Source organism: Phalangium opilio, unplaced genomic scaffold, assembly GCF_054372755.1.
Source record: "Phalangium opilio isolate 3A_F unplaced genomic scaffold, DU_Popi_V2 ptg000077l_1, whole genome shotgun sequence".
NCBI lineage: Eukaryota > Metazoa > Arthropoda > Arachnida > Opiliones > Phalangiidae > Phalangium > Phalangium opilio.
In genome coordinates this window covers 2,897,798-2,912,166 of record NW_028324185.1, presented here as the reverse complement: position 1 = coordinate 2,912,166, position 14,369 = coordinate 2,897,798, and the positions used below count along the sequence as shown (strand labels likewise).

The 14,369-nt window shown below is 36.0% G+C and overlaps 1 protein-coding gene across 1 annotated transcript; it reads left to right on the top strand.

Annotated features, from left to right (window-relative positions):
- The first annotated feature begins 8,391 nt into the window (after nt 1-8,391).
- Nucleotides 8,392-10,169, top strand: LOC149656766 (uncharacterized). Its single transcript, XM_089844627.1, has 2 exons — nt 8,392-8,883; nt 9,931-10,169. The coding sequence occupies exons 1-2, from the start codon at nt 8,613-8,615 to the stop codon at nt 10,167-10,169; spliced, it is 510 nt and encodes a 169-aa protein (XP_089700753.1). The 5' UTR covers nt 8,392-8,612.
- The last annotated feature ends 4,200 nt before the right edge of the window (nt 10,170-14,369 follow it).

The following is a 14,369-nucleotide window of genomic DNA, read 5'->3' as shown; positions in this document are numbered from 1 at the left end:
CTAGAAGGAAAGACTTTCGTTTTGTTTACCCCCCCCCCGAGGGGGGAATGTGACGTCAATAACGACTTTTTCAACCAAAAAAAAATCATACAGTCCGTTGGGACCTTTAGAGACCCTTTAAGTCAAACATTTGGGAAGCTGTTTTCCACGCTTTGTGAAACCAGATATAAACAAAAAAGTTATGTTCATAATTTCTGTGCTTTTAAATTTAAAATTGAAGCTTGCGAATTTTTGAATTTGTACCTTCGTAACTACAATGTGCTTATGAAAATTGAACTTTAATGTTATAGCAGCGCTCCCAGATCAAAATAATTAACGTGAATCAACCACCGATATATTTATTAATTAAAATTGGCTTTTAGTATCGCTTTAGGGTTCTCTGGTAAAACAACTATGGTTAAAGACAGGTATATTGATTCAGTTGAAACAACATTATTAGTTCAGAATTGTGTGCATTTAAAATGGCCGAGCCAAGTTTGACCTACTTAACTCGGAAAAATAAGAAATATGTCTTTAATCAATATTTTTAATGAACCCACCATATGAAATGCAATGTTAAGTTTCTATTTCATGCGTGATATTCTATAGAATCGTTCATACGGAAAACGAGGCACGAAACCAATCCAAGTATTACTACTTTGACTTATTTTGCCTTCGCGTTTTTCTGTAAAAAACGCAATCAACCCAATAGTAATTATACTCAGCTAATCAGGCTATACCATGAATACTAAAAGAAATCAGTCAGTTTTTGAACCGAGGACTTTGAACTGTTCTTATTCATTGTACGATGAATGCTTGCTGCCTTTAGCCGTTATATTGGAAGAAATTCACCATTTGAAAGCAGTACGGAATGAATTTTAAAATCTAGAGCAAACTTTAATATCAAATTTTTACTCGGTCATGGTTTGGTGCTTACATTAATTGAAAGAAATATTAACAGACCTTTTTGCTACTAAATTGAGATTATGGTGAAGCTAAAATCATTGTGAAAGTATACGTTTAAACCGGGTTCAAAGCACAACATAAAAAACTAAATATTTATTAACTAATTAAATAACTGGGCATCAGCGTGTTACTCGTTCGTTTTTAAATAACCACACGGAGTAAAGATCCACTATAAAAGTCATCAGAGGTAAGTAAATTACGTAACAACGCAATTTTTACCATAGTTATATAGTCATGTATTACCATCGTTTTCCAATCGTCCATGTCGCAGATTTTTGTAATTTCGGTGCTCAAAACTTTTGCGAATGCTTTAAGATGAAGATACATTTTTAATTTTACTTATCCTTAAATTTGAATGTTAATTTTTTGATTAAAACACTTTTTTAATGAGAATAAATATTTACCCGATTGTACCAAGGCAACAATATAATCAAGAAGGGATTTCCTATAAGAAGGCATAAACCGCGAGATTTTACGCTACTACTCTTACGCCGGTGTTAGTGGACAAGTAAGCCCTACCCCTTTCATGTCCGTCATTGCTCTGCGCTTTCCCATTGGATCCCGTGGAGATAGGTCATACAGACGCGAATGACGTATTCCGAATAGAGAAAAATAATAACTCCAGCAAGGTAAACAGAAAATGGATTCTGAAACGGTACGACGGTTGTTTTTAATTGCCATTAACAAGTTAGTTAAAGGTTTTGAACCAAACTAGATGGATTTTGAATATGTGTCTCTATACGTGAAAATCATTTTATAATTATTTCTAAATCGAATCAAGTGTACTAATGATTTCGTGAGTTCTAAAAACCTAACCAAAGCTTAATGAAAAGGTAAAAGAGATAGATGATAGAAAACAGAGTAAGATAAAATATTAAGTCCCGCCTCCGTTTCCACCCCTCCCCCACCCATGAAGGGGGTATTGTCGACAATCACGCGAGCACCTGACACTAATTTATGCCTTACTCCTTCTTGGTGTAACTAAGTAGGTGAGAAAAATCTGACTTGTCCTCAAAACACTTGGAGAATGGAAAGTCTGAGCCGACATTGGAAAAAAGCAACATTCATTGGATTACATTTAGGCACAAGTACTTCGGCAAAACTTGAAATTTAAGTTTTTCTTTAACAATATTACAATTTCAACAGAAAGGAAAAACCATGTTTTTCGGTTATCTTCACTTTAGTTGTTTAGTAGGTTGATATTTTTTTAAAAAAAGAAGTAGCCCATGCTCTTCTTCAGTGTTAAAGCTACATGTAAGACAAATTTCATCCAAATCTGTTTCGTAACAGACAGAAAGAATGACTGAGTTTTTGTTGAATTTCTAATATTTGTATGAAATGTTGTTGGACGAGCATAAATTATTTTGTAAATCATTACACCATATGAAATAGTCGTGGTAAAATAGTGTTTTGTGTTTAGTCACCTTGTTGTCTTAAGACAATTTGTGGATGCAACGAATGTACAAGTTGGGAAACCAAAATAAACCTCTCCGAGTCGAGACATAATTTGAGGTTTTTCTTAAATAAATATAATTTATATTAATTATTGTAATAGTCATTAATTTAACCTAGTTATAGTAGTTAAATCGCTTTATGAAACTTTATTCCAAAAATCATTTTTAAACATAGCTATTGTTCCTCGTTTGAATTCAAGCGTATGCCTCGTTAACAATTATTGGAAATTTGGGGTATATAAAGGGATTGATTCTCCATAAATTATGAGAATTTAGCAAATGCGAACGCGGTGACAGACACACGCACACAGACACCTCCAGTATAATACCTCTCCTTGTCGTCAACGTCACTCGGAGAGGAAAATGTTTCCAGTCCTTATTGTATAAAGCCCCATTTAACGTCTTTGAATCCACATTCCGGATATGTACCGTTTAGTACACGATAAGGCAGCATGGTCTATAAACCTATTAAAATGGCATAGCACGTTTACTAACTCAAATACAGCAAAATCCAATTGATTTCGTTCGTTAGACGCTTTAGCCCATGTTTTAGGTTTCCCCCAATGTTATCAATATATATTTTTGTTTTAGTTTTCAGGAAAAGATTCCTTGAGGAGTCAATTAAAATTTTCTTGCAAAAGATAATGGAAGAATTATATAATCCGAAAAATCCCTACAACTTGACTTTTGCATTTCCACATGAGGTAAAAACAAGTAGGGAAACCAATTTCAACCTCTCCGAGTCGAGGCGCAATTAAGAGATTTTTCTTAAATTATTAAATAAATATAATCATTTTAATCGTCAGTTATTTAGCTTAAATCTGTTTAAATCGTTTTAAGAAACTTTATTCCTTTCACCAACTGCGAACGCGGTGACAGACACACAGTACGTTCAGTGTAATACCTCTCCGTGACGTCATAGTCACTCAGAGAGGTAATAATTACTCACATCAAATGTGGATGAGAGTATGACAACGGCCATAGAGCCTGTGTTAAAAAACGCGGACATCAAAGTTTCGCCAATAACTATTTAGTTTACTAGTGCCTGATGGACTTGCAAACTCGCGACTGAAAGTAGTTCCGACATTTATGCTCCTTGGTTTAACCATAGCCCACTCGATCACGCGCATAACGACGCAAGCTGCTCGCGCTATAGCTAAATTACCGAGATTTGTTTTAAACGTATCTAGTTTTATGTGCTCTTCTGTTGCTTCGATAACCTTGCTTAAATCCATATTATACCTAAAAATACCTTTTAAAACACTACCAGCTACTCTGCCCTGACTACAAACACAAATCGAGGAAGTTCTAGCATACACAATAGCAGACGACGGTAACCGCGTAACCGCGAATTAACACAAGACCTATTTTAAGGGAGTGAACAGGCCCAGTATAGCTACGCCAATAAAACGGTCAACTACGGCGAAACTCTGATGACTCGCCACTTTTGGCCATTTTCATACTTTTCCCCTCATCCACTTTTGCTCACATTGATTGAAATGTAGTTGTGTAGCTTCTAGTATGGAATTTAGCTTTCCCGGTTTTCAAACGTGCTTTGAACTTTAATATTCTCAGAATTTCCCAGGTTTTTCATGACCTATGACAACCCTGCTGACCTTTTCTTAGTAAGAGTAAGGTGAGGCGGGCCTACAGATAGTTCAAAAATCGTGGCACGAGTACGGTTTTGAAGTTCAGTATAAAGCTCGGGTTCTAAAAGGAGTTGTGAAACGTATCTTATAAGAGTTTGAGGAAGTGTAGAATCATTTTTAAACTCGTCCTAGAAATGAAGAATTTGGCATTGTTTGCTAGTCCCGTATAAGTTTATATTGTCCCTGGCCACTCAGGTTTTTGACTTCAGAACCAGTTTTTGTATACATATACATGTACTAGCTGTTACCCGCGGCGTCGCTCGCGTGTAATAAGTACTTCCATCAAAATGATGTAAAGAATGGGTAGATTTTACTGATGACTAATATTTTTGTAGCACCCTTGGAGCGAAGGCACTCGGCGTTGCCCGTCAACCCGTCGGGACATATTTTATTATATTTCACACGGACATTATTCCATAAAGAAGGGTTTTTATATTTCTGGCCGTCATTTAAAAAGATGGCAACAAATCGAACCCGAAAGACCATTCAGCCCGTCTATAGGTTAAAGGAAGCCAGTGTACAAAATATTTGTGAAATCGGTTGAAACGCGCGTACTTTGTTGTATAGAGTAGATTTTTTACATTTCTGGGCGCCATTAATTAAGATGGCGGCGGATTGGAAAAATCATTCTTAGCACGCGCCTACTAATTACGAGTAACGTTCCTGTATATTTTCAGCCCTCTAGGGCAAGCGGTTTGGACTGGGCGTTGATTATCAGTCAGTCTGTCAGTCAGTCAGGACTTTGATTTATATAGATATAGATAGATAAACAGTCTTGCCTCACTGCGAGAAGATTAGACAGGGTGGGGTTGGCTTCGAACTTTCTAAGATATCGGGAACACCTTCAATTGACCAGTATGTTGATGGATTTAGTGTTTTGGCAAACGAAATTGTGCAATTAGTTAATGCAAGGGTTTTTTTCTGATTGTGAAGATTTTCTACGATTTACGGAAAGAGAAAAAAAATGTATGAAATGGCACCTTATGTATTGTCATGGTTACTGTATTTCGCGTATATTGAATTGGGCAAGCATTTCTCAATTTTATGCGGGCTTGCTGCACTCTTCGTAACTTTATAGCATATGCTTATGTTTATAGTGTATGCCAGCCACTGTTTAGCCTTAGATCATTGTTGGGTGCTGTACAACCTTAGCACATTGTAAACCACGTGGAGTAATTTAAAATTATTTTGGCCCCTGTTTTAATTTGAACTGATAAGGCAGGAGATTTTAATGTTAGTGAATGTATTTTTCAGTGGCTGGATCCTAAAGTGAATTTCTTCATGACGACGCCTTATAATCCGTTTCACGAAATGGGGTTTTCGTTCGCTCGTTATGTGCTTTTCAGTCTTAAAAATGTGAAGTAGGACTGACCTTTTTTATTTTTCTCCAGAAAACATAATTGCAACCTGTGTAACATTTTGCATTTATATTGCAGACTTGTATTTATGAGCAATAAATACATCGAATTTCGTTTGAAGGAGATCAATGTCACGCAGTGGACATCAAGTCACTTAAAACATAGCTTAGCCATCTCAAACGGTGTAAATATGCAGCGTATTCTTCGAGGGGTCGGTCATTCACGAAATTCCGCACATTACCCGCGAAATCCAAATTAAGAAATCCGAAATCAATAACAAAATCAGAAATCCCGAAAGAAATCTAACGTATTTTTGCTCATTTCGAAATCCCATAAAAAATCAGAAATCAGTAACAAAATCACGAAATCAGTAAAGAAATCACAAAATCAATAAATAAGTCACAAAATCAGTGAAGAAATCACAAAATCAGTAAAGAAATCTCAAAATCGGTGAAGAAATCACAAATTCAGTAAAGAAAGCACAAATTCAGTAAAGAAAGCACAAATTCAGCAAAGAAATCATAAAATCAGTGAAGAAATCACAAAATCAATAAAAAAATCACAACATCAATAAAGAAATCACAAAATCAATAAAGAAATCACAAAATCAGAAGCGAAATCGCAAAATCAGAAACGAAGTCAGTACAGAAATGGCGAAATCCATTACAAAATTTACGAAATACAAAATCAAAAAAAAATCACAAATCAGATGAAATCACGGGAAAAATTTCAAAATCATAGGAAATCACGGGAAATACCTCAAAATCCAACGAAATTAATTGAATTTTCGCAAAGTTCGTCGAAATCACGAGATTGGATTTCGAAATCCCGTACACTTTTTACAAAACGTCCGACCCCTCGGTCGATATTCTCTCATTACCATAATGCACAGCTAACATATTAACAGGAAATTAACCTTTCTTTTTTCGAAATGTTAATGAAGATTTTGATCATTTTTCGAAATCTAGATTAGATTACGAATTTTAGAGACATAGCTAGTCTTAAAGGAGTTGTACCCTTAAGTAGAATCCCATTAAAGGGAGGATGAAGGGGAAAATCAAGTGATTTTTTATCGATTCTTCCACTAATTATAAGACCAGTCTGCATAGTGAAACATTCAGGAAATACAGTCTTCGAAGGATTTTAAAATTCAAATTAGGTTCAGATTTTAAGAATAATTTGAAATAAGGACTTCTGACCAATCGCGTAACGCCCTGCCTGATTGTCAACAAAATTCTCGTGGCACGCTCCATGCCAATATTTATCGTGAGATTTGAATTAAATTTGCGCGCGTGAGATGTACAGCGTGCAACTGGATTTTTTTATTTGATTAAAAAAATTGTCTTGTTTTACGTGTACATTTTGGAGCGAATTTAACGGTTCAAAGTGAGCCTAAGTTTTTACATACACATTAAAATAAATATATTTAGGTTGATTTAAATTATACAATGTGATGACGCGGTTTTTGAAGGTCTGATAGTAATCGTTTTCAGCGTCGAAGTTTCCATATTTTTGAGCACATTCTGATTTAGTGATGAACCGATACCGATATGGTATCGGTACCATTTCATCACTACTATTAAAACAAGAAGCGATATCTAGTTTACTAGGGAGAAGGTGTAAATTAGCCACATTTCTAGCTTTATCTCCAGTCCAAACGTAGGTCCGGAGTTAATCCCCGCCTCTAAACTACAACCAGCATCTCATTGGTTCTTGAAAACTCACGTCAGCGCGACGCGAATGACGAAAATTACGTATTTTCTGACTGAGGAGAGGCGAAATAGCCCGGCTTCCTTTTACGTCCCCCCCCATTGTATTTTGAGAGGGACTATGGTGCGCGAATACTAAGGCATCTTATAAGTTCTCCCTAGTAAACTGGATATCCCTTCTTGATTAAACCAAGGATAGTGGAGCTAAGAATTTCTTTGAAATATAACGAGATTGTAGTGTTTACACGCAACCTATTTGTAAATAATAATTCATTAATTTAGACTTCAGCAGTTGCTTGTCAATCAAGAGCCAAAACTGCATATTTACGTAAACAAGTTTGTAGGTAGTCCTCCTCTCGACTCGGAGAGTTATTTTTTTGGTCTCCCAACATGTTATGGTTTCTAATCTACAAAAGAATCCGTAGGGACTAAATAATGACTAGCGGAATCTGAATACGAACTCTCGGGGTTTGAATAAGAAGTCGTAGGGTTTAGCGGGGTTTTTAAACGTGGAAATTTCGAAGTGCCTCGAAAGGGTTTTAAGAAAAACCGTTTTTTTCACAGTGTTACACTAAAGCCTGGTTTTCACTGGAAAAATTTCACGGAACCGTTAAAATTCCGCATAATTTTGCGGATAATTCCTCGTAAAAACGGAGGCAAAGTCACTGAAACTTGTAAAGTTGTAATATGAAAGAGAGCCAGCTCGCGGAGACCAAGGCTTACCAATAGCAACCTATCGATTTTCTTAGACTTTAATGTCTTTGTAAAAATGTTCATTTTTTTTAAATAAATAACGATTAAGCCAAACTTCTTTAACAATTCGTTAACTATACGTTTTTAGAAATTTAAGTCGACTACACAAACGCCTTCAAAAAAATAGCAAAAAATGGCGTCGAAAAAAACCTCGCGAACTGACCAAAACCAAGCCTATGACGTCACGCATTCGTCGTTTCCTATTGGCTACCACTTTCCTTTCCGTAAAAATTTGCGGGAAAATAGAAAACCAATTCCGTGCTTGCCGCCCATAAAACGCGGCAAGTTATCTCTGCGATTTGGGCCAGTGAAAACCAGGCTTAACAACCCTGAAATAGCAAGTTTCTGCTTACAGAGTACCACCATAAGAATATTTTCATACAAAAACATTTGAGCTCCCCTTTTTCCAAAACCCGCATTTATACCCGTTTTGTGTAAAATCCAAATTTCTCATATCGTTTAATTTTCATTTCAAATTGCAATACCTACATTAACTTGAAAATTTGGCCTTTTGTGGGTTTGAAAAAGCGTCCTTGTTTTGCCAAGGATTGTGTATAAATGCAATTTTTTATAATACTTGTTTTTGTATAATATATTTATAATCTTTGAAACTGATGCATTCAACAAAACAATAGCCAAACCTTAAATCCAAAATTTCATATTTAGGCTTCATAAATTTTAGTTCACAATATATATTTTTTAAAGATTCTAGACACTGTTGTACTGCAATATTACGCGGGTGAAATGGACACGATGTTACATCATGTATCTCCGATTAGTTACTTTGATTCATTCTCCATATTTTCAAGCATGCCCATTAAGAACGAGCGTTCACAAAAGAATCTCACCATCAAAGGACACGATAACACAGTTTGGACGTTGAACGCTTTCTCCCTGATATTAGTGTCGCTAGTGACACTTCTAGCTACCTGTAAACAAATTAAATTATGGAAAAAGAATTGCTGGACTTTTTCAAAGTGCATCTGGATATACTTTGCTGATTTATTGCAAAATCGTAAGTCAATTAGACCGATTTAATTAAAACCATAGCAAGAAGGAATATACAATAAGGATAATTCGCTAGATTTTGCGCCGATATCAGTTGACAAATAAGCCCCACCCTTTTCATGTCCGTCATTGCTCTGCGTTTTCCTATTGGATCCCGTGGGGATAGGTCATACAGACGCGAATGACGTATTCCGACTAGAAAAAACAAAACTAGAACAAATTAAACAGAAAATGGTGGCTGCCCGCGGTGCTGAATAGGTACGACAGTTGTTTTCAATTGCCATTAACTAGCTAGTTAAAGGTTTTGAACGTAAATTGATGGAGTTGAATATGCAACACTAAGTGAAAATCGTTCTACAATTATTTCTAAATCGAATCAAGTGTACTAATAATTTCGTGAGTTCCAAAAACCAAACCAAGGCTTAACGCAAAGGTAAAAGAGATAGATAGTGAAAAACATGAAGTAAGATAAAATATTAAGCCCCACCTCCGTTTACCACCCCCCCCCCACCCATGAAGGGGAATTGTCGACTATCACGCGAGCACCGGACGCCTTTTTATGCCTTCAAATATAAATCACTTCTTGGTTTAACCAAGGAGCGATATCAAGTTTATTAGCGCCATAGTCTCAGTCCCTCTTCTAAAATACAAAGGGGGACGTAAAAGGAGGCCGAAGTATTTCGCCTCTCCTTAGTCGGAGAATACGTAATTTTCGTTTTTCGCGTCGTGCTAACGTCAGTTTTCAAGAACCAATGAGATGCTGGTTGTAATTTAGAGGCGGAGATTAACTGCGGACCTACGTTTGAACTGAAGATAAAGCGGCGAATTTACACCTTCTCCCTAATAAACTAGATATCACTTCTTGGTTTAACTAAAGAAAAAAAAATTGAAACTTAGGAATTCTTGATGTTGCTAAAATTACGTTTAGGAAATAATTTGAGGGACGAAGTTACAAAATGTGTAGCTACACAATTGCGCGTTAAGAATTTTCGTTTGAAATATCAGTAATTTGTTTTTCAGAAACCATTTAATGATGTATATTTAATGCTTTTAGCTGTAGCATCATTGGAGGAACGTGGAGTGAGGAAATGGTTGCGCGCTATTTGGATTTTCGGAACTTTGGTGCTGGCGTATGCGTGGTCGGGAAATTTAACTGGCACACTTATGACTGGCAAGTCCCAAAAATTTGACACTATCGAAGATTTGATTGCAAATCTAAAAGTTTTGACTCTCATGTCCAAGAATTGTAAAATATACAATTTAATAACGGTATGTAAAACCATAAGTTTATAATATATGGAGCATATATTATAAACTTATTCGTTTATAATATTTAGTTTCTACTGGAGAATGTTAGTCTCTCAGTTTGAAGTTTTTTATCGACTAGTGATCGCAAAGCTGCTCGAAACCCATAAGATGTCCCAGTAATTTTATAATAAGAATTAGATTAAAACATTCGTTCTTGATTAAAGCAATATGTGGTGCGTGCCTTTTTGATAGTCTTTTTAGTTCCCCCCCCTTTTTTCCCAATTATTTTGTGACCAATTTGGCCGCCCAAAACTGTAATATTTCCCAAGGCCATCTTTTTATTAAATGTCAATTAAAAAATCGGTCTTTGCAGGAACCAGGAATACTTAAATTACCGGTAATTTACCAAATGCCGCGAAAATTACCGAATTATATCTTACCTTAATTTTAGAGTGGTAATTTTATCGGTAAATTAACTAAATTTTAATCGGTACTTTACCCGATAAATTACCATCTTTAAAAATTAAATTGCGGTAATTTCACATCTCTAAGGAATGCATACAGCCCCATATCCGTCATTAATTTCTATGAGTGATTTGTGGGCTGGGCTTGAACACTTCCCGTCACACTGTCATTTCAATGGTCGATGCAACAGCTAGGCAGCGAGATGGATTATTCGCAACATAAATTTCGTCATTCATAATGATGAGTCTAGCTATTCCCACAAAATCTCCCTTTTGATGACGTTGCTGCCGGAGACGGCGAAAAATACGTTAATCCTTTTTACCTCTTTCGCTATGACCCGTCTCTTCTTTCATGCCCCCCCCCGGGGAAGGGGGTCGTGGACTTTGACGTGCGCCCAATACACCCTGCTCTCTATTCCTGCTTCTAAAATTATATGAATCCCTGGTAACAGTAAATAAATCTAAGTCGACAAAAACACTTGTCTCGGGGCTAATTCGTGATACAGTTGCACGCGTTAATTTTTCAGCAAAACGAAATTGCGTATCCCGGTTTGAGGAAAAAAGGAGGGAGACTATTTCATTTCCTCAATGATCCAAATGTAACGGACCAATTGGCGAATGGCAAATCGGTTATCATTGATCAAACGCAAATGTTTTGGGATCCTGGTCGCGGACATTTGTTTAACCTGTGGAATCAATTGGATGAGAAGAAAAGACGGATTTATGTCGGAAAGAAAACTTACGAGCCCATATTCGCTCATATGTTTTTCAACAAAAGAATTCATCGAGAAATCCTTGAGAATGTCAACTATCTGTAAGTATTTTGGACGAAAATTAGAGATGACCGATACCCGGCTTAACCCGATACCGATCGGTGCCGGTGCAAACAGGAACCGATACCGATATTTACTCACTATGATCCAAAAACTCGATTCTTAGACCGAAGCCGATATTTTTAGTAAGACAGTGCCATTTACAGATGTAACAGATCGAGGAAATAATTTAATTTAAAGTGTAATTTCATGAATTATACTTCTAAGTACACTGTTTAGAGGCATTCTCAAAATAATATTATTAGTTATTAGATAAACTAAATTCAGGAAAATAAATGAGAAATCATCACGATTGACATTCATAGAAATGAAATATTATCAATACATTACTGAAAGACCTAAAAATGTCACGTAGCGCCATTTAAAGTATTTTAAACGAGTATCGGTTTAGTATCATATTAAACCAACCGATCCGATACTATCGGGAAACCCTGAGTATCGGTGTCTAATTTTAAAATCATTCAGAAGTATTTCCTGGATGTTTCACTATGCAGACTGGTCTTATAATAACTAGAAGAATCGATAAAAATCACTTGATTTTCCACTTCACCCTCCCTTCAAGGAAATTGAAATGTTCATTTTCGCGCGCTTGGAATTTTAAAATATTAGATTTTGCGCGCGTTTCGTTCCAGCTCGCAATGCCATCTCGCGGTAAAATAGAGGGAAAATAAGAAGTGGCGTTTCTTAAAAGTCGCGTCCTTCGAAACTACCGCGCACAGGCCTTGATTAACGTAGGCAACGGTATAACTCAGTTCCTGGATAATTCTCGAGGCTTTACGTTAAATTACAGTCGATGTGTTATTCTATAATTAATTTTATTATTATTTTTTTACACAGTTGCCAACGAATATTTGAAACTAGTCTACTGTCTACCCACAGATTTTCTACAAACTTTTACGCTCAAAAATACCTAGTGGAGTCTGGGGCTTTGATATTGGGAGAGCCAATGAACTTGATCTTTCTCACTTCCGTTTTTCGAGTCTGGATTGTAGGAAACATTATGGCTGCATTCATTTTCGTCTTTGAAGTGATACTGTCGTTAGTGATACTTTCTTAGGGGATCATAAATTATTTTTCCGTATCAAATTTCAATAGAAATTCTATACATAATTGGCACATCAATTTGAAACATACTCCGAAATTACTATTTTTATAAGATCAACTCAGACTCACGATATTTACCTCATTTCACCCCAACAGGTTTTAAATTAAATAGTTTTTTAATAGAATTGTAATGAAATACAGCAAAATGCTAAAATATTATACAGTTTCATGAATAAATAATATGTTAGCTCCCTATAAGTTACTCAGGCATTTCATTTTTACAATCCCGCGTTTTCTCCCGCGCCGCTGGCTTCCCAATTATATGCGACGCTCTGCGGCCGCCACGTGAACGAAAATCTTATTTACTCTTCTTTCCGGTTTTTCCCCGGAAGCGCGTGTAGTGGAAGCTAGCCAATGATATCGGAGCTATCTAAGCTGCCGAATATTTCGCTCAGTAGCCTCGGTCACCCTCGGTTAAGAAAACGTAAACAGTTCAGAGATCAGTGGATTGGCGATTGGATTTAGCATTTCGTGATGGGATCGTTCTCAAATTTGTTTGACACATGTATCGTAAACGAAATACATTTAAACTCAGAAGGAAGCATTTATAGTAACAGAACGGCGTTATTCAAAGAAATTAGATCTAAACAGATAGAACATATTCAGGTAGAAAAACTTCTACAAATCTTCAATAATGAAACAAAAGAGCTGTTGAAAGTGCTTAAAGATCGGCCTAATCCTTTTGAAAAAAACCTGAACTAAAAGCAAGATTTTATAAGAAAAACGGTACTGAATCTCAAGAAGTTAAGAAAAAGAAACAACCTAAACCGTTAATTCCATTTGGGACTATAGTATCCTTCCGATTAAAATATTCAGAAGAGGCTAATAAATTGAAAGAAAAATTTTACGAAACGCTAATCCAGTTTGGTATAAGTTTTTCGGCCGATGACGCTGAAAAAATATTTAACTTCCTCACTCGTGTTGTCTATGATTTTGGCTTGTCAAAGCTTAGAAAAGATCATAGTTCCAATGATTTTGGGCTTCAGAGTCAATCAAACGAGAACACCAGCCACGAAGAAACAGATTTAATTACCCAAGAATTTGAGACCTCTGAGACTAATTTGGATAATGATTTACTACAACAGTTATAAAATAATGCTTTAAAAGAGTGCTCGACTGACGAAATAAATAAGAGATTGTTCTAGTTTGACCAGTTTTTTGGATTGGATGATAAACTTATGGCACCTGAACCAGATCATGTTTTATATAAAATAGCTGGTGGGTCCATTGGACAAATTAAAAATGTTTCAAAAGTTTTAAAGGAAAAGTATGGTTATTCATTGAGTAAAAAGATTAGGCAACGTAATATTTATAAGATGGTGCCAAAGATTTGTCAGTCCAAAAAAGAAAAGGCCAAAAATTTACCAATCTGCCTTAAAATTCAAGATAACGGAAAGAAAGGTGGTTTGATGGTTCCCAAAAAGGAATTTTTGCCCTTTATCAGGCTAGTATTAAATGTAACGAGAAAATTTGCATCAAAAGAAGGCATGGAAAAGAGCCGAGAAAATATGATTAAGGTATTTATTTGTAAATTATTTTACCTAAACTATACTTTTGATGATACTAATGGTCCTATCAATTTATCTTAGGTGTGCAAAGAAGCCATTAACAAACACCTCACCACATTTTGGCTATTGTTTTGTCAGGGTCTTCCCAATGGCTGTATTTCGGTGGATTCGGGTGTAAAAGACGTTTTTGATGTTTGGCTAAGGAAAATGGTAAACGCAAGAATTCTAGAGTTTTTTGATGGTCACAAGGATAATGTGGCGAGGGAAAGCTTAAATATTGGAGGCCAAACTTTGAGAGATAAGTTGTATGCTGCAGTTACAAGAAACAAAAACTTA

Coding starts and splice junctions, on each gene's coding strand:
- LOC149656766 (XM_089844627.1), top strand. CDS start 8,613: ATGGACACGATGTTACATCATGTATCTCCGATTAGTTACTTTGATTCA. Junction 8,884..9,930: donor TGCTGATTTATTGCAAAATC/GTAAGTCAATTA, acceptor TAATGCTTTTAG/CTGTAGCATCATTGGAGGAA.